Source organism: Leuresthes tenuis, unplaced genomic scaffold (assembly GCF_036924035.1).
Source record: "Leuresthes tenuis unplaced genomic scaffold, fLeuTen1.0.hap1 SCAF_3, whole genome shotgun sequence".
In the NCBI taxonomy this organism is placed as follows: domain Eukaryota; kingdom Metazoa; phylum Chordata; class Actinopteri; order Atheriniformes; family Atherinopsidae; genus Leuresthes; species Leuresthes tenuis.
The window spans coordinates 6,364,687-6,383,937 of NW_027325357.1; the positions used below are offsets into that span (position 1 = coordinate 6,364,687).

The window sequence follows — 19,251 nt, forward strand, 5'->3', positions numbered from 1 at the left end:
AGATTATACAAGATGAAGAAATGTCAATAGTCTGACAATGACTGAGATTCACAAAGGAATATATATACTGAGGGGAACAAATGAGAATGAGGTTTGGCATCTTCATGACAAGAGCAAATCACACAATATAGTCTCACCTCCTCGCTTCAACCATCGTCTTCACCTAGATTGTGCTATCTTCTCCTCATAGCTTGCTCTAACTTCTAATTTATTCACATCACATGCAGTAGCTCGGGAGTCCTGCCCAGTAAATTGTCAGGATTGGTTCCACACGTACATACAGGAAACTGTCTAATAAGTGTTGCTCTGCAGATTCAAATTAGAATTTGTCAGCTATAGTGTTGATGCCTTTGTTTCTGATACTTTGTGTAGCACATTAAAACATGGTATGAACATGTATCTTTTTCAGAGGATTACTTAAATCTTTTTTATTGTATGCCCCCTCCAAGTGAGATGTTTGTTCCCAGTTACTGGCATCACATTTATTTTGGGGGGGGGGGGGGTTACATTATGTTTAGACATTGCTAGGTACATTGCACTAATGGTTAAATGTCATGGGCTATTGAAGTACTTAAGTAAATAAAGTTGAGTCCAATCACTAAACTCAAATATTTGAGGGAGTTCTAACATTCAGTCTTGACTCAGATGGAGAGTTCAAAGCTGTCTGTGTGGTTGTAGGTGCCTAAATAAACCAGGCTCTATTTGCAAATGGATTCAAATATTTAAACTATCTGAGGGTGGTGTGATTTATTAGATGACATCACACAGACAGGTAAAATGATCCTTGTGAGATGAGAGGATGGCCAGTAAATCTCTGTGAATAACTACTGAGGATAGATGTACTTGCTCTTGTGCACCATTTATAAACTGACAGCCATCTGATCACTAACTAATATTTGTCAATCCTTTCTCAACTACACTCAGCAGCTTGCATGAGCTCAAAAAGAATAGAAACAAAGCATGTGAGAGTGAAAGAGATGCATTGTGATGGACCCTGATCCCAAATCCACCTCCATCTCAGGACTTTCCACTGGCACTCTCATTTTACTGTTAAAAACCTCCCAAACACACTCTCCTACTCTCTGTTGGAGATTTAACCCACTTGACCACTCTGACGCTGCTCTACCTGACCGAACTAAAGGGCCAAATGAATTTATGTGACCGAGCTAAAGAGCCAACATATCAGATGTCTTATTGGCTGAATATGTGTTTGCACATGAGAGTGCATGTGTTTGAGCTTTTTTTTCTCTTCACTATTAGTCTGCTCTTCTTCCTTCATCTTTTACTGCAAGCAGTTTGATAAGGGTACCCTTCTAATCACTTTTTGATCTTTTCGTAAAAAGTTTTATGTCTTTATCTGAGATATTTTATATATTTGGAAACTACCAAAGCTGGCATTCACTGTTTTAAATTCATAGTTTTAGAATGGAATTTGTGTCACTGCTACATGTTGCTCAAACACATTTCCGTTCACCTGAACTGTACTTCAAAAACTGTCTGCAATACATGAGTGCATGAACAATATCTTCAATTTTCAGTGAACGAACCCATTAAATTTCAATTGACAGGTGGTTAGAGTAAAATCAAGCGTTTCGCCCTTTAGAGGAGTGATCAAGGAGATAAATTCAGACCATAAAGGCCATTATTTTTCATTTGGGAGCCAGTCTACCTGCTGTGATGTTATCTCTATATCACTTGATCTCATTACACAATAATATAAAGTCCAGTTGTGCTTGTTCCAGTAATGATCTAACCACCTCTGCCTCCCACTGTCACAGCGGTAGGGGGGCCTTTCCAGAGCAACAGTCAAAGTTGTTGACAAAATATTTCTGAGCGTGCAGCAGCAAACATTCCAACAGCAAATACCTCAAATAAAGTGTGAGTTCATTGAAAGTTCGAGCAGGTTAGCTTAGGTTTGGCATATGAGCAGAACTGGAAGTACACACTAAACAGTGCTCTAAGACCGAAAGGTTTCAGGGTCACCTTCCAGTCTCTGTCCTGCTGAAGCTAATCAGGGTAAATGAATGAGTCAGCTACGTGCAACGTGTTGGTTGTTGAGCTGCAGAGAAATCAGAGTATTCATAAAGCTTTGACATTTGAAATCACCTGGCCTTTCCAGTGGTGATTGTGAGCCAGTTATAGCCATAATAAGTTGCTCAGTTTAGAATCTGAGAGGTCTGATCTCTTGGGATGCCTAAACGTTTGTATGCTGGTCCTTTCTCTATTTTTTTCTGAATAATTGTAAAGAGCCAAAATAGATTTTCTGATTTAACTTTGTGCCTTTTGTTAATCACTCATCTGACACCTCAAATGCTCCTTCCAAAAACTGAATTTTTGATTAGTGGTGCCCATGCTTTTGTATGCCAATACACCTAGATAGTAGGAACCCCTCCACAGTCGCAGTGTTTGTTTTGTCTGCCCCATGCAACCTCTGAAATGTACTGACTGTACATGTGATCATTGTGCAGGTAACAGTTTAAAACAAAGAAAACAAAAAGATCTCCCTGTTTTGACAACTGCTGCTTGAGTTAGCTCATTCTTGATGGTGACCTTTTAAGAGTTTAGTTCTTATTTTTCAGATTTTAAAGAAAGTCGACACTTCACACCTGAAGCTGAGCATGAAACAGAATATCCTAACATTTTGGAAAACCTGCAATACATTTCAGGACTATAAGCTTCTGGTAAATCAATATTTACAGCAGAGGAAGTTTCATCAGAAATTAAAGATGTTTGTTGATCATAGATTATATTGCACACTCACATCTATACCTGTCACACCTGTTTTTATAAGATTATTACTTAATCATATTAGAATTTTATATAATTTCCCCATCTGGATCATCAGAGGAGATACATACATTGTTGTTTTTACCCACCCAACTCTGGCTGTCTAAATTCAAGAATAGCTTTGAATTCAAGATATTTTCAAGAAAAAGCTTAAATTGGTTTCAGTCCAGCTCGACAGCATGCTATCATGTTCTCAATCTGGGGTCCAAAGTAAATGTTACGAATAAGGTTGTCATGAGCAGAGCCTCATTCAGTGCAGAGTGGAGATCGTGAAGGAAATTAAAGCCAATTGCTGCAGGCCTGCAGAGAGGGGGCATTTAAATAAATGACAGCAGTGACGGATATGAAGCTCCCTCTGTGCCAAAAGAACTTTTCTTCTGAGTTGTTGTAGTGGACTACGTTGGAAACTTAATCAGTCATCACTGAACACAACTCTGACAAATTAACCAGCACATATTTTAGTGAATCCCTGGGTTTTGCTGGCAAGAGAGGGAAGAAGTAATTTTATGATGGTGAAATGTTTTAAGTCAGAAGTAGATGATAAAATGTATTCAACTGCTTATACTGTAGGTTTGAATGAAAGAATGGAGAATTGATGAGAAATATGTTGGGGCTGTTTGCAGGAGACTTCAGTCATAGTGATAAACATTATCATATCCAAAGTAAAAGTACTAATGCAACACTATAAAAAAAACAAAAAAACAATATGTTACAACCCAACTCAGCCAGGGGTCAGGGGAGGTAACATAAAAATGTGTTAGATCTTGGATGTGGAGTTACACAGGTTTATTATACAACTGAGACCAACAAAGAATTAAAACAAAATAAATCCTTCTCAAAGGAGAAGCACCACCAAATTTAAAGGTCCACAAAGACTCACAAAATCACATCGTTCAAGAATCTCAAGCAGCACAATGGGAGCAAGACACTCAGCCCAAAGCTTCCCCCATAAATGAGGCCTCCTTGGGGCCTTTTGAAGTAGCAAGTGTCTGATCAGCTGTCTTGATTGGTCCAGTGTCCCGAAGCTGGTCCAATAGATTTCTCACAGGAGGGAGGCAGGCCAAAGGCTCCAAACTGCCAGTCCTCAGTGAGTGGTGCCACACTCAAATCTGCATGGAGGGAGGCTGCACCACTTCTTCCAACAAATAATAACACACAAATTAGAGTTCTGAAAGTCCATGATTTACTAGACTAGATTTTGTTTCCAGCCCAACACACTTTAACTTTACTTTTGTTTCACTGTTTGTTTCCATTTTGGTCCATTGAGAACAAGTTTTCTAATTTTAGAAATCAAACACTAATTGCTTGGGTATAGGTGTTAAAGCCAACTGGGTAACATGAAAACATTGATTCCCTTAAAATAACCCTCTCACAAGATCTAACACATGCTACAAATCTCCTTTATCTGGCTACTCGCTGATTCGTCCCATGCCATCTATTAATGACCCAAAATTTGGAGCAGACACAAGTGAAATTTCCCAGTGACATGCATTACTTTAAAAGTCATGCTGGGTGTCAAAGGATTTTTGTTTTATTAACATTTAACCAGTAATACATTTATATCAACAGAATTCTGAGGCTGACAATAGATATATATATATATAGATATATAAATATAGATATATGAAAGCAGTATGAAAAAAAATTCTAATTTGTTGTGAGGTACATTTAGTTTAATAAATGCAGCTACACTAAATAAAGTTGTATTATTGGCCTGTTGATTTACAGACTTTGAAATTTAAAAAAATGCTGCGTCCATTGCAGGCAGGTGTAAACTGTAAATGGTAGACGAGCACTGCTGATGTTTTTTAGCTCTGTAGCGTGCTGCTTCCACACACTGTGTTCCCTTTCCTTAAATACAAGTTACCCTGGTAGCAAAATATACGTATAATGTTGGAATTGCATAAGTCTCCAACATAAAAGTGTCAGGTTTGGTTAACAATATATCAGACTTAGCTATTAGCTGTGGAGCCACCTACAAATCATCCAGCACCTTTGCATGAATTCCAGGAGCTGCCTCTCAACAACGCATAAATAACAGTTCAAACACAGGACAAAAATGGTTTTGGAGTCAATTCTCTTATTAATTGGCTTGCTGAGACCAGTCAACAAGTCAGCATCCCAAAGCTGAAGTGAATTTCTTTAAGTGAGGCAGAAAAGAAGGAGGGCAGGGAGTACTTGTGCTTCAATGAATAGAGTAACATATACATCTCTGGAGCTCCAGTTAGTTTTCTTTGGCTTTCCAGCTGCTTTCCCTGTAGAGATGACTGAAACTCTGACAGACTGAGCAGCGGACAATGCAATGAGTGTCCCTGACCGATGTTACTTAAGGTACTCAGACTTGCACATTTAGAAGTATGACACTTGAGCAGAACATATATAGAATCATATGGCAAATCAGCCTTTGGTTGATTTAGCTTGGTGTTAGTTTTGTCAGCAGTCTCTTGAAGAAGAGCAGGCCCTCCAAGACTCTTGGTTTTGAAACAATTTTATTTATGGTACCTCTTATACCTCTCAAGGTATTTGAAAAACACAATGCAGTACAATTATAACCCAATTTATCATATCAAATTAATCTTTTTTTTTCAAATCCAAATTCATATAAACCCAATTCATAAAAAATAGCCAAGCAAGGAAAACCAAGATATTGGACTGAGAATTCTCTTTAATTCAGTCCACCATCCTGAGTGTGCACAAGGCTGTAATGGCAAAGAAAGGTCCTTTTTAACAGATAAAAACCTCCAGTGGAACCAGATTCAGGAAGGTGTCGACCAGTTCGCGATTGAGGGGACAACAAGCACCATAACACCAGGCCAGGGACACCAGCTGAGAAAGAGAAACACAAATTAATGACAACAATAATGTCATTTGTACATGGAGAGTAAAGAGGGCAGAGTGAGAAGAGGTGCATCATGGGAGGCCCCCTAACTTAGCCTATTGCAGCATAACTGAGTAGGGTGACCAGATTCCAATGCACCAGATGTGGGACAAAGACTGTTTGCGTGGGACAGTGAAGGATACCACTGCAACGAGGTAGTCTAAAATAACTTCTAAAAAAATAAACATCTCTATTCTGCCTCTTAGCTTGTACATTACTATGCTTTGCCATCTAGTTGATTCAGCAGCACATAACAGACAGCAAATAAAAACTTAAGAAATATATCTGATTTAAATGCAACTTTCCCAAGTTCTCTCATGTAAGAAAACATAGTAAGCATGGAGCTTTTCTATTTCACTTTTCTATTTCACTGTGTACAATTGAACAGAATAGACAGGACTACACTTGTTCTTTCAATTATAGCGCTTTTTGCGAGTCTCGCATTGTCTGTGTTGTTTGACGTCGTATACACCTCCGTGTGAAACGGAAAAATGACTTCACACAAAATTTTACCAGACTCGCCTTGGACTGGTTTCACCCAGGGGTAGATAGTTTCCCAGTCTTTGTTGTACCTGCATTTTCTTTCCTTAGTTGAATGAGTCGTGTTTTTCTCCCTTACCAACCATGTTTCGCGCTGCATGCCGGTGCCGTTCTGACCTGATTTGCATTGTTTTTTGTTGGTGGGCGCGCCCTAAACCTGCGTCCGCGTTCCCGTTTGATTGACATGATCGAACACCCCGCCCCCTGATTACAGCCTCACTGCTTTCTCCACACAGCCATTTGATAAAAGCCAGATTATAAAACACGCATTTCAAAACTGAAGTCTGACTGTCAGTAACAATGTCGGACAAAGTCTCAATTTGCGGATTGTGTGAAAATTAATGAGAATGCGAGACTGTCCCGTTCAAAGCGGGACATCTGGTCATAACTGAGGGATGTTAAAGGGTTATTTAAACCATACCTAACACTAAGCCTTCTCTAAAAAGTAAAGTTTTAAGGTAGAGAGGGTGTCTGCTTCCTGAACCCATACTGGCCCATTCTACTTTTAGAGACTATATGAGCCACAAGTAAACCTGCAGTCTGACAGCCTGCAGTAAGTCAGTAAGGTCAGTAAGGAAAATTAAAGACACAATCACGAAAAAAAATGCAGCTGGACAGGAGCTTGCAGAGAGTGTCAGTCATTCAACCAGCAGTTATTTATATACTATATAACACACTTACAAAAAGATAAAGTGTACTAAATGTTTGTTTTAATATGGAGAGCAGTGAATAAAACTGTAATATTTATAAATTACCTCTGTTGAAAACATTACATACAGTTTGGGTTGAGAACCTTCAGAGGAAGGCCAGAGCTCAGGAACAGCGATAATACAATCGCATAAACTCCACAAAAACATGGATATTCTCTAAGAATACTGTAAAAATCTTTGGATCTTCATGCAAATCTAACAGAATCATAGTATCTTTGTTCCAAAATGCATTAAGCTGCTGCCAGTGCAGGATTATCAAAACTTAAATTTGGAACGTAAAAAGTTAATCGTATGCACCCAAAACAGCTTCTCTCTGATCACACATCTTCTGTAGAGGCTGTTTCTGATTCTAACCTCTATCTTCCATCAGGTGCCTCCCTCTGCTGTTAGAAAACTAACGCTTCAGTTTCAGAGGGATATTCTGCTAATGCACACAGACTCACTTTCTTAAAGCCATTTTTCTTGTTTGGTGCATCTCCACCACTGCGGGGAGTCTTGCTGATACCAAGTTGTCAGAGCTAATGTAATAAAGGAATGATTTGATTCAGGTGTTGCTGACTTGGCAACACCAGACAGCCTTTACTGTGTGTTACTGGCATATGTGGAGAATTTAGACTTGTTCTTGACTGGAGATAACATTAGCCTATTGGATGAACTCTTTTATGTTATGTATGTATGTTATCACTAGGTTGAAAAAAAGATTGTCAAAGTTATGTTTTTAAACAAATTTCGCTTGCAACCATTAAAATACAGATGGCAGGAAATACAGATGGATATCCTGTATCTGTTTCCACTGAGGTACAACTGTAACACAAAGCCCCCGCTCTCCCTCCATCTGATTCGTGAACAGCTTCAGGACATTTCTTCATTCTGAGCTCTTCAAAACCAGTATTGCCACGTTCCTTAGAATTTGGTAGCTATAAATCATGGAGATCATTAATTACAAATTGAATCACTGCTGCAAGGAGTGCCCCTAACTCCCTTTCTACTGAAACTCTTATCTAAAAACACCTGAGGGAAGAAAACAACATAAAGAAAGTTCTCAGCCATTTAAAAAACAGAAAACAAATAACTGAAACTGTCTGAATTTTGACCAAAGGTTGGTGATTATTTCCTTTTATTTATTTTTTGTCCCCTGTCCTTGTCCTGTCCAGCATTATGGCAGCAGAATTGTAATCTGAATACCTTTTATGCCAAACAGATTTGCTTTGCCAAGGGAAGCTTTATGATTGTAAAGCACCCCTTGATTCCCATCAACTGCTTATTTATTTATTTTTGTTACAATACTTAACCTGTAATAGTGCTGAACCGAACCGGGGGGACATGGAAAAAGGAAGAGAAAAGAAAAAGAAACGGAACAGAAATAGAAAGATACAAACAATGAAAAAGCAGACAACCAGCTGCTACACCTGTGAAAACAAAACAGAAGACAATCCGGCCTCTGTGGGGAATCCAGCCTTAGAGTCTCCAGGAGCACCTGAAAGCAGACAAGCAGAGAAAAAGCACACAAACAAAAAAAAAACAAGTAGCAGCAATCACATACAACATAACTGTGGATATAGATGACCTCAAACCACAGGATAACACAACAACTACTTAGCGAGCGTGCTACTGGAGTAATGAATGTGAGTGTCCGTGTAAAACAAGGGAGAAACAACAGAGGTAGGATCCCTCCACTATGACAAACGTCCTGACAGTTTGTGTGTCGTTTAAAAGGAAATAATGCACACACACACACACAGAGGTCTGTTGCACAACAAATGCTGTCATTTTAAGCTTACTGGCCTAACAAAAATTTACTTGAGAACAACTTTTAGCTGCTCGCAAACTTGTTAAAACACATTCTGCTAAGAAAAACACTTGTAGGAGTTGTTGAGATCAAAGCTGTTCTCAGTCTGCTTTCATGACAAGCACAGTCATATAAATTCCTGGAATCGAGGCTTTCGGATATGGTTGGATTGAGCTTTGTGCTCTGCCTTTTAAAAAAGCAATAACTAGCATGGGATTCTCAACAAAGTTGGCAACTAGAAATCCATCCATCCCTCCATCCATTTTCTATACCGTCAATCCGTCGGTCGGGTCGTGGGGGGGCTGGAGCCTATCCCAGCAGTCATCGGGCGAAAGGCAGGGTACACCCTGGATAGGTTGACAGTACAACTAGAAATATTAAATATTATTTATTCTTTTACCAAAACTTAGGACTCTTTGTTGCGGGTTCAATAACATCTACCTAATCTTTATACATACATACTACATAAAGTAAATGTTATTTACTCACTGATAAATCAGCATTAAACAGCTTAATACCAGTTCTTATAACCAGTTCTTGAGCCCGAAAGTGAGGGGATCTGGTGTTTCGGTCGTATTATCATTTTGCTGAGTTTGGGCCAATTTAGGAAAAAGAATCTTTGCAAATCAATCCAAAATCATTACAAAACACTTCCATCATGAAGGGAGGGGTCTCTTTCAGGATAGTAATGACCCCCATCACCAGAAAAAGGAGAGGTGGCAGAATGATTTGATGAGGTTGGGAATTATGAGAATTACACACCATGGCCTTCATAGTCAGCAAAGTTTTCAGTGGAGTTGTTCAATACTGGCGTGTTAAAACACAATATTAAACACACATATTAAACAACTCAATGTACGACCATCTTTAAGCACCAATTTAGGAAATCTCTTAAAAGGTTGGTCTTCCACAGCCCTGGTTGAGTTTCTGAGAATTAATACCAAGGCATTCTGAAGCTCACGGACTGTCTACACGATACTTGTACATACTAGTTCCATTGTTTCACTTTCACTTTTACTTACTGTTCTTATTAAATTATCTGGAAATCAAAGCACCAGCACGCCCCAACAAATTCCTTATATGTGTAAACCTATTTGGCAATAAAATGTTTCTGATTCTGATTCTTTTATAATTGACAACAAAAGAAGGACTGTGCTCAACTTAAACACAGTAAATAACTTAAAAAGTCACGAAAGGTCCTGTTCCTATGGTCCAGTTGTGGTTCAAGCTTTTGTAACTAAATGTTTTAATCTTTTACTAGCTAAAGAGAGGTATAATTTGTTTTATATTACCAGTTTCATGTGTTGTTTCTGCAGACGCTCTCTCTCTCTTTGTTATTCTTGAGTTTTATTTTTTCAAGTACACACTTCAAATAGAACATGTCCTATTCCTTTGGTGCAAAATTATGTTGAGCTTTAACTTCATTGTACACTTGTATTTGTACATTCTGTGCGTGACAGAGGTGTCTTTTACACATTTTTAAAAGCCACAAAGTGCTAAGTTGATTCTTTCCTGTGTGGCTCTTTGTTCCACAAATAAGAGCTGTTCTGTGATTGATACCTTGTGGTATTACCACACTGCGTATGTATGTTTTGCTATGCCTCTAATGCCCTCAAAGAAAATTGAAAAATGTTGTACATCTGTGGACTTTGTGTTTTTTTTCTGGTTCTTATGCCTTTGAGTTTTCCCATTCCTACTTGTTTTTTGAAGATTGCTGTTCACAAAGGAAAATCATCCAACCTGAAGGAGTAGGAGCAGTTTTGCCTTGAGGAATGGGCAAAAATCCCAGTGGCAAGATGTGGCAAACTCATAGACTTATTCAAAGCGACTGTAATTGCCAAAAAAGGTGTGTCTATAAAGTACTGACTTTAGGAGGGGTGAACAGTTATGCACGCTGAAGTTTTCTGTTATTTTGTCCTATTTGTTGTTTGCTTCACAATAAAAAAATATTACATCTTCAAAGTTGTAGGTATGTTCTGTAAATGAAATGGTGCAAATTCTCAAACAATCCATTTTAATTCCAGGTCGTGAGGCAACAAAACATGAAAAATGCAGAGGGGGGTGAATACTTTTGCAAGGCACTGTATTCTATCCAAAGCTTTTGTTCATTCTTTTTTGACAGAGAATGAAAAATTTTTCAAACATTTTTCAAACAAACTCTTATAAATCTGAAGTCTGCAAAAACAAAAGATGAGAAATCACTCAGGCGTCATCAAGGATTTTATCTGACCATATCTAAGCCATTTTAAGAATTTAAGTAACTGCCCAATTGTCTTTGCTGGCTGTATTCCCAATTGGGAATAACTGAATTTCATCAATAGTTTGTTCCTCTGAACCAGTATTTACACTTCCTTCTCCTTTGGGAGCTATCACATAAGTTGGTGGTTATGAGCTGCCATTTTCATCACTGCGAGCGTGCCACTAAATACTTCTGTGCCAACATGCCAACAAGAGTAAACACACCAGTGTTGCAATAAGAGAAGACTCCTGAAGCAATTTCCCACACGTGTTGTTCACATTTCTTTGGAAGGATTAACTGAACGCTCTAATCTATCATGTCACTGGAGTACATACATTCTCTGATTCTCTTCCTGTTGGTTTATAAAGCTCTAACCTTTTCCTCTTTCATAAGGACATCACATTCAGATACTGTTCATCTGTTGTAGATAGTTTTCTTTTTAAGTCTGCCACTTCTTCTTTTGTCCTCCACTTGTCCAGTTTCCTAAAATCTGTTAATAACACACTACAAACTATGCCGAGATGACAATTAATTGCATAATAGCTATTTGGGAATCATCTTGTTGTGAAAATTAAATTAAATTAAGTTAATTTAAACATACCTTATTTATCCCAAAGGACAACTACAGTGTTCCAGCATTTTGTTTCCCTTAATAATCATTATAAACTTTCATTATTCAATTCAGTTAAAAAAAACTTTATTTGTACCCGAGGGGCAATTAAAGGCACATATGGAGCAGCAAACAAGGCAACAATGTAAATGCTAAATCAACTGTAAACAAGGAAAAGAAAGTAATCACAGAGTACAATCATTGCACAAATTGCATGTTCATAAAGGGGTTTGTGCAGTAAGTTGTGCAACTATTCCTAGAACTGAATTTGTTTAGACTGCGTCAGTGCAGGTGAGAGGAGTGGTTACACTCTCCTTTATAGAGAGATCGTGAAGTGATGTTTCAGATCCTCAGGGGACTTCGGCAGCAATGGAGCTTCTATCACTCGTGTGCCTCTTCGTCCTGGCGTGGTCTGCAAGGACACTTGGTGATGAAACCGGTAAGAAAAATAATTCTTTATATTTTAGATAGTCTTTGCAAATGCAGATATGTTTAAATTAACAGTCTGTGAACACGTATGATTCTTGAGTTTTAACACTTGAGAAAAGTGAGGAGATAATGGAAGCTGCTGCGCCTCTCACAGCAGCCTTTAGCCGTTTGAAAATATTGAACAGAAATCCCTCGAAAATACCAATCAAACCACTGCCATCCCTCAATATATTTTAGTATTTTTGTCAGGCATGTCATTTTGGAAAGGAGTTTTTTAAGAATATTAAACATTTGATTGGACATTTTGTGCCAAATTCCTTGTGCCTAAGTCTTAGTCTTAAAAGAAATATTTAGAATAAAATGTTTTGATAGATAAACCTTAATAATTGTACAGTGCATTTGCTCTTCTCTGCACCTCTTGCATTGTATTGTTTTAAAGTGACGTCACCTGTCCTGGCTGTCTCAGGTGTAAATGATACTCAACAATACCAGCAGTTACATTATGTTCAGCTGGTTGAGTTTTCACCTTTTGCTGCCACTTCTTCTTCGACACATTATAAACCATACCGGGGAAGCGGGGGGTGGGGCGAAACCACCAATTTGTAGTTCCTGTATGGGCTGTTAAACTACATCCTGCCCCCATTTTAGTGTGATGAGCAAAGCTCACCCTGAGGTTTCATAGTACTACAGTACCATGACTGGAGGGGGACATAGTGACATCATTATCTCTGAGTCATTGTTTTGAGAATTTTATTTACTCTATAATGTAAAGAGGAATTAAACATAAAGCTGTATTCCAGTTTATGAGATCTCACTGTGATAATGTGATGAGAAGACAATATTCAGTAAATATTAACTGATGCATAGAGCTCAGGCTTGTTCACTGGGTCTTATGGTGGGAGAGTTTTAACTGACTGAATCTGGAGGTGCTTCCTTTTATGGTTTTATGTGATAAGTTAAGTTTCTCCCATTAAAGTGGATTGTAAAAGATGGCTAGTAAATTATTCATGGAAATAAAAAGCACTTTCTCTTATTTAAGCTTGTTCTCTTCTTTTTGTAGGTTATGTTGCATATGTAGGACTGTAATTTGAAGTAGCCAAAGTTTCCATCTTTAGTTCAGAACTTTTAGAAATGATCTATTCATGTCCTAACCAGTTTTTATTAAGTCACTGGGTGATATTTATTGTTTACAACAGTTGTATTGTGTTTACTTTCCTCTTAAACACACAAATGTAAAAATCTGTGGTGCATGCAGGGGTGAAAGTAAGCCGGAACTGCGTTCCACTAAAGATTCTGAAAGCCCTCATTCAGAACCAGTCACGGTTCTACTAGCAATATGCAGTCTTGAAAACTACTTTGTCTGTTTAAACAGTCATATTAACTCAATCGGAATTGTTTCTGAAGTGTCCGTGCTGTGTTTTAAATTTAGCCCATGCTGGACGGAGCCTTGGTCGGGCATCTCCCTCTCTTCCTCGAGGCTCTTGCCCTGCTTCTCTACCCCTCCCCTCGGTCTCCTCATATTAGCTCGGAAAAGAAACTGCTCATGAGCTAACGTACCGGTGTAGGTACCAGATGTGCTCGGGTTACCAGATCTGCTCGGGGCCCTGCGCCTATTGGCTGGACGTTGGCACGATGACGTAAGGGAATGTGATTGGGAATGTGATTGGGAATGTGATTGGTCTGGACAACTTACTGAAGAGGTAAAAAAACAACCTATTGAAGTCGTTTTCGCGGCTCTTCGTAGGAAACATGGACGGCTTTTACAAAGAAATCCAGCATTATCTTTCGAAAGGGACTTCACCCCGAGCACATCTGATTCTTATGAAATGAGACGCAATGTAGTTTGTAATAAAGTTGGAGTTTCTATTAAATAACCTCATATTGGCAAAAAATACTTCATTCATAAAATGTAAATAGTGGGGTAAACGTAAACCCAAACAGGCGCAGGGCCCCAAGCAGATCTGGTAACCCGAGCACATCTGGTACCTACACCGGAAAGTTCACTCAGCAGTACCTGAGTGCGCATGCGCGTCTACTTCCAAAACACAGCAGTTGCTATTGGGATCGGTGTGTTTGATTTATTTTAATATTAGTACCGGCAATAATTTAAATCTACTTTCAACCCTGCGTATATTTACCAAAATTCATGGTGTTCTAGAACACTATGGATAACTGGTTTATTCTTTGTTCCGTTTTGTTCTTCTTGATGAAAACATTCAAACGTTCATTTTGACTTTGTTCAATTTCCCTCTTCTCCTCCTCCCTCCCCCATGGACATTTTTTCCTAATAACGCAGCAATGCCTGTAGTAAAACAACCTGAAAACACAACCCGTGTGTTGATCACTGCCACATAATGTTGGAGATGTACAAACAAGAACTGAAAGAGAATATAAAGACGATCCAGATCTGCATTGTGATGCAATAGGTTCCTAGCTGACATATTATTGACCTCTCTACCAAATTTCATGAAACATAGTCATGAAGTTGTTGTAATTTTTTTTACAGCCAGAAAGAAAACCAAATGACACATTACAGATGAAACCTGCCTCTAATAACAATAGTGGAGGAAGAGTGGGATTATCCACCAAATACAAATAGTGATGGAGACTGTGTGAGCATTGTCATGAAAACTTGTTGCATCTGCCATCAAGTTTCATATCAAGGAAGATCACAAGGTTGTTTTACCATGTTCGCTCGATAATACAGATCCCACAGACAAAGTCTTTGACTGGAAGAAAGACAAGATGGAGGTGTTTTTATATTCCAAGTGTGCTCATTACAATAATGGCTTTCCCAGTCAAGATAAGCAGTTCAAAGGGCGTGTCTTTCATTTTCCAGATCAGCTAAAGTCTGGTAATGCCTCCATAGTTATCAAAAAGACAAAAGTGGCAGACTTTACACCTGTTGTTTTCCATCTCGATATAGCCAGCATTAGCGAGTATTTTTTTCCAATAATCGCACAATGTCCACTAAAAACTTTGCCTGCAAAGAAGCGCTGGATCTTCTATTCAATAATCCTTATTCTGAAGGGGAAAATCTACCTTCAGAAGATGACGGTCAGCTGTTAGCTAGTCCCGGCGCTAGTGGCAACACGTTCCCGCCCCGCGTCCCCGCCTCACCAGCAGTCGGACAAAGTGTTTCCCTGCACCAAGCACCAACTTCAGATCCTTTGCCCACTAATGTTGGTGGTGAGGAAAATGTTTCACAGGGTCAAAGTTTGCATCGAGGAGTTAGCAGGGATGGTAGTACTGGAGGGAACGAGGTTGGAAGAGCTGGGGGAAACCGTAGCGGCGCAGGTCATGCAGACGCAGCCATGCTGTCTGTTCACTGACCGGAGCGCCTGTTGGCGCACTTGGTGGAGACATGACAGGAGCGCATTTAGAGGCAGACGCGCTGTCACGCAGCACAGAGACAAGTCAGCCAACATGCGTCTCACTAAGCCAGGTTATGGACATGCAGGCTTTGAGTATTTGACTGATCAGGTGGGGTACAAAAATTGGATAAAGCCATTTGATGAAACAGTTGGATATCAGGGGGACAGAGAACTATCAAATGCTGATTCGACCCTAGATTTTTTGTCACTTTTTCTCAATGATGATTTCTGGAATTTACTGACTGTAGAAACAAATCGTTATGCCCATCAGTTTTTAGCCTCCCATGAAATCAAGCCACATTCAAGATTTCACCAGTGGTCTGATGTCAGTGAAATCTAAAACGCATCAGGACAAAACACACTACCAGTGGGTACAGATGAATAAATACACCTGTGTGTGTTGATGATTATAATTCATTCATGGGGTGCATTGACACAGCAGATCAAAGAATGAAGACCTAACTCTTTCCCCACAGATCAAGAAAGTGGTATAACAGAATTTTCAATGCTATTCTTAGCATAAGTATGGTGAATGCTCACATAATTTACTGAAGCTATATTCCGGCTCCTCACAAGTCTCTGAAGGTCTTTGTGCAAGACGTGGTAACTGGTTTACTGGCAGGCTACTCCAGGACAGAGAGCCATAAAGGGAGGAATAAGTAATCGGGAGAAATTCCACAGAGACTCACAGAACATCACTTTCTGTATAAGGCTGATGACCACCCAGATTGTGTGGTATGTTCTGATCGAACCCGGCCTAAAGGCCGCCATCAGACAAAATACAGGTGTAGGCAGTGTGGGGTGGGTCTTAGTGTGGTACCATGCAATGAGAGGTATCACACCATAAAAACTACAAACAGTGTCACCTGGATGGATAGGCATAGGCCTATTTTGACCTCTGCAAACAAATGTGAGGTTATCGCTCATGTGCATTTTTTCGGCCATTTACTAGAAATAATTTACAGTGTTGGTTTATCCATCCATCCATTTTCTATACCGTCAATCCGTTAATCGGGTAGCGGGTGGGCTGGAGCTTATCCCAGCAGTCATCGGGCGAAAGGCGGGGTACACCCTGGACAGGTCGCCAGTCCATCACAGGGCCACATAGAGACAAACGAGACTAACAACCATGCACGGACAATTTAGAGTCACCAATTAACCTAACATGTATGTTTTTGGATGGTGGGTGGAAGCCGGAGAACCCGGAGAGAACCCACACATACACGGGCAGAACATGCAAACTCCACACAGAAAGGCCCCAGGCGGGGATCGAACCTGGAACCCTCTTGCTGTGAGGCGATGGTGCTAACCACCACATCACCGTGCAGCCCCAGTGTTGGTTTACTCTTTGCTATTTCCCTGAACATTTTGCATTGTCTAGTACATTAAATATATAATATTGAATATAGCACAGACATTCATAGGGACATATTTGGGGGAAAAAGGCTGCATTTCATCATTGAAACATGAAAATTTCATAAAAATTCTATAATCCAAGATGGCTGCTACACCATGACGTCATAATATGCAAATTAGGTGTGTCAATTTGCTTCCTACATAAACTTTGGGTCATCCTTAACATTTCTTTAGTCTCTATCTCCTATCAGTTTTAAGATATAGCCCTTTGAAATTCATTTGTCAAAATCAAGGATTTTCGAAAAAAACTTCTGACGCCTCAAGGGTTAACTGTTATTATAACCTGATTATAACCACATTACAGTAATCTTATAAAAATAATCAGATTACAGTAATCTTAAAAAGTAATCACATTACGGTAATATTTTAAAGTAATCAGATTACAGTAATTTTTTATTAAAAAGTAATCAGATTACAGTAATCTTATTAAAGTAATCAGATTACAGTGATATTTATAGAAAGTAATCAGATTACAGAAATCTTATAAAAGTAAGCAGATTACAGTAATATTTTGAAAAGTAATCAGATTACAGTAATTTTATTAAAGTAATAAGATTACAGCTCTTCTCATGACTGTATCTGGCTCGCAGATAAATCTTAGCTAACACTTCTTAACTCGGTCAGTAATGAAAAATTCAGCTGAAATTTTAACACAACAGAAATCCCAGTGTTAAAAATAACGTTGAAAATATGAAACATTTTCATGCAAGAAGTACACATTACAGTAATCTGATTAAAGTAATCAGATTACTGTAATCTGATCACTCACCTTTTTACTGTAATAAGTCTGTGAAACACTTGATAGTGGCTGATGTTGTATAGGTTAACATCTGTCTGCTGATGAACATCTGGCGAAAGAATATTTAGCGCAGCCACCCATGCAACATCTTCCTGCTTAGCCAAATGGCTAAGACACAAAACTTCTCACACACAGAAGTGTGTTTCCATACAAAGAAGTGTTATTGAACCACCTCCATTGCGTCACAGAATCAGCTGCAGGTCTCAGGAAATAATCAAGGAGCCAATCTGCCCATGACCTAAACTGTCTGCTGCAGAGACTCTTTCTTACTTTCCATCTACCCAGTTCAGTGTAACTGCAAACTTCTGCATCATCTCAGAGCCTACAGACTCTTTTTGGTCGATCCTCCTAATGTTCCTGGTCAATCACCCTTTTCATCCGCTTGCCTGCTTTGCCTTCACTCACCTCGGCCTCTTCTGCCATCATCTCATCCATAACTTATCTTGATATTCACACTTAATCTCTACTCTTCCCACTTTGTTGATCTCTAGCTGCTTTCTACTGAATTTATCAAAGCATTTTCACTCTCCAGCCTGCTTGGCACCTCAGCCAAGTGGAGCATGAATGGAGCATGTTCTTCACAAGTTAACATGATCTCACATTTAGTGTGCACAGTCCAGCCCAGAGAACACAACCTGAGCAAACTTTAACCGAGAATTAAATATGTCTGATAAGCTTGTACACACATCTGTATACGATACATTTAGCCACTGCAAACATTCAGTTAGCTTAGTAAAATGACTGGAAATATCCTGCCTCAGTCCAAAGGTAACCACATCCACCTAAAGGACCTGTGAAGCTTGGCAGTTACCATGTTACTTTCTTTTTGTTTTGTTCATGCCACAGAAAAGAAAAATGGAGAAAAGCTCTAATTTTCTGTTTTGGAATCAGCAGGATGCTGCTTTTCACCATGTAAAACCACAAACTGATGCTTCCATATCTCTGTTTATAACTTTTTACCAACTGCATGGAAATGTAACCTAACTCCCCCTCTAATGTCACTGGTCAGTGTTGTTAGTCTCTTTCAGTCTGATGACTTGACTGATGACAGGATCATCTTGCTGAGATTTCATGAGCTTGTCGTGGCTCATGGTTGGGAGCAGCTCTGGTCACTGCATGGTTGAATCATGCTGCGACAAGTTGAGAACAGCTACATAGGTGACGTCTCGTTGCTTAGCAACTCTGCTGCCTTCCCATGTTGCCAGAATGGTTTCTCTGGGCAGCTCCTGTGTGCATGAGTCCACATAACTGTCAATGTCTAAGGGCAACCTAGACAGAGTGTCAGCGTCAATGTAGTTACGTTCTGCAGGTGTTAATGTTCTGGACCCGTAGGCAATCACCCTCAGCTTTCCTCCCTGCCGCTGGTACAGGACAGTGCCCAGCCCCTGTTCTGACGCATCTGTATGAAGCACAACAGGGAGGTCAAAATCAGGATAACCAAGCACTGGCGGATTGGACAAGATGTGTATGAGCTGGTCGAGGGCCCTTTGGTGCTCTTCAGCCCACTTCACTGGGGTCCTGGAAGACAGCTGTGCCCCTTTTCCTTTCCTTTGCTTGGGCTGAGGCATCACCACGGCAGTGGTTTTGGTTTGTAGGAGCTCATACAACGGTTTGGCGACTCTTGAGAAGTCTTGAACGTACGTCCAGTAATAGCTCAGGAATCCAAAGAGCTTATGGACT

General features: G+C 39.5%; 1 protein-coding gene across 2 annotated transcripts in view; it reads left to right on the forward strand.

Moving 5' to 3' along the window:
• Positions 1 to 11,819: 11,819 nt before the first annotated feature.
• LOC140302998 (programmed cell death 1 ligand 1-like) overlaps positions 11,820 to 19,251 on the forward strand; it is a 100,101-nt gene continuing 92,669 nt past the window's right edge. For both annotated transcript variants that reach the window (XM_072381553.1, XM_072381554.1), the window contains exon 1: positions 11,820 to 11,992. In XM_072381553.1, the coding sequence (XP_072237654.1) occupies positions 11,923 to 11,992 (70 nt within the window). In that variant the 5' untranslated portion in view covers positions 11,820 to 11,922. The remainder of the gene's footprint in view (positions 11,993 to 19,251) is intronic.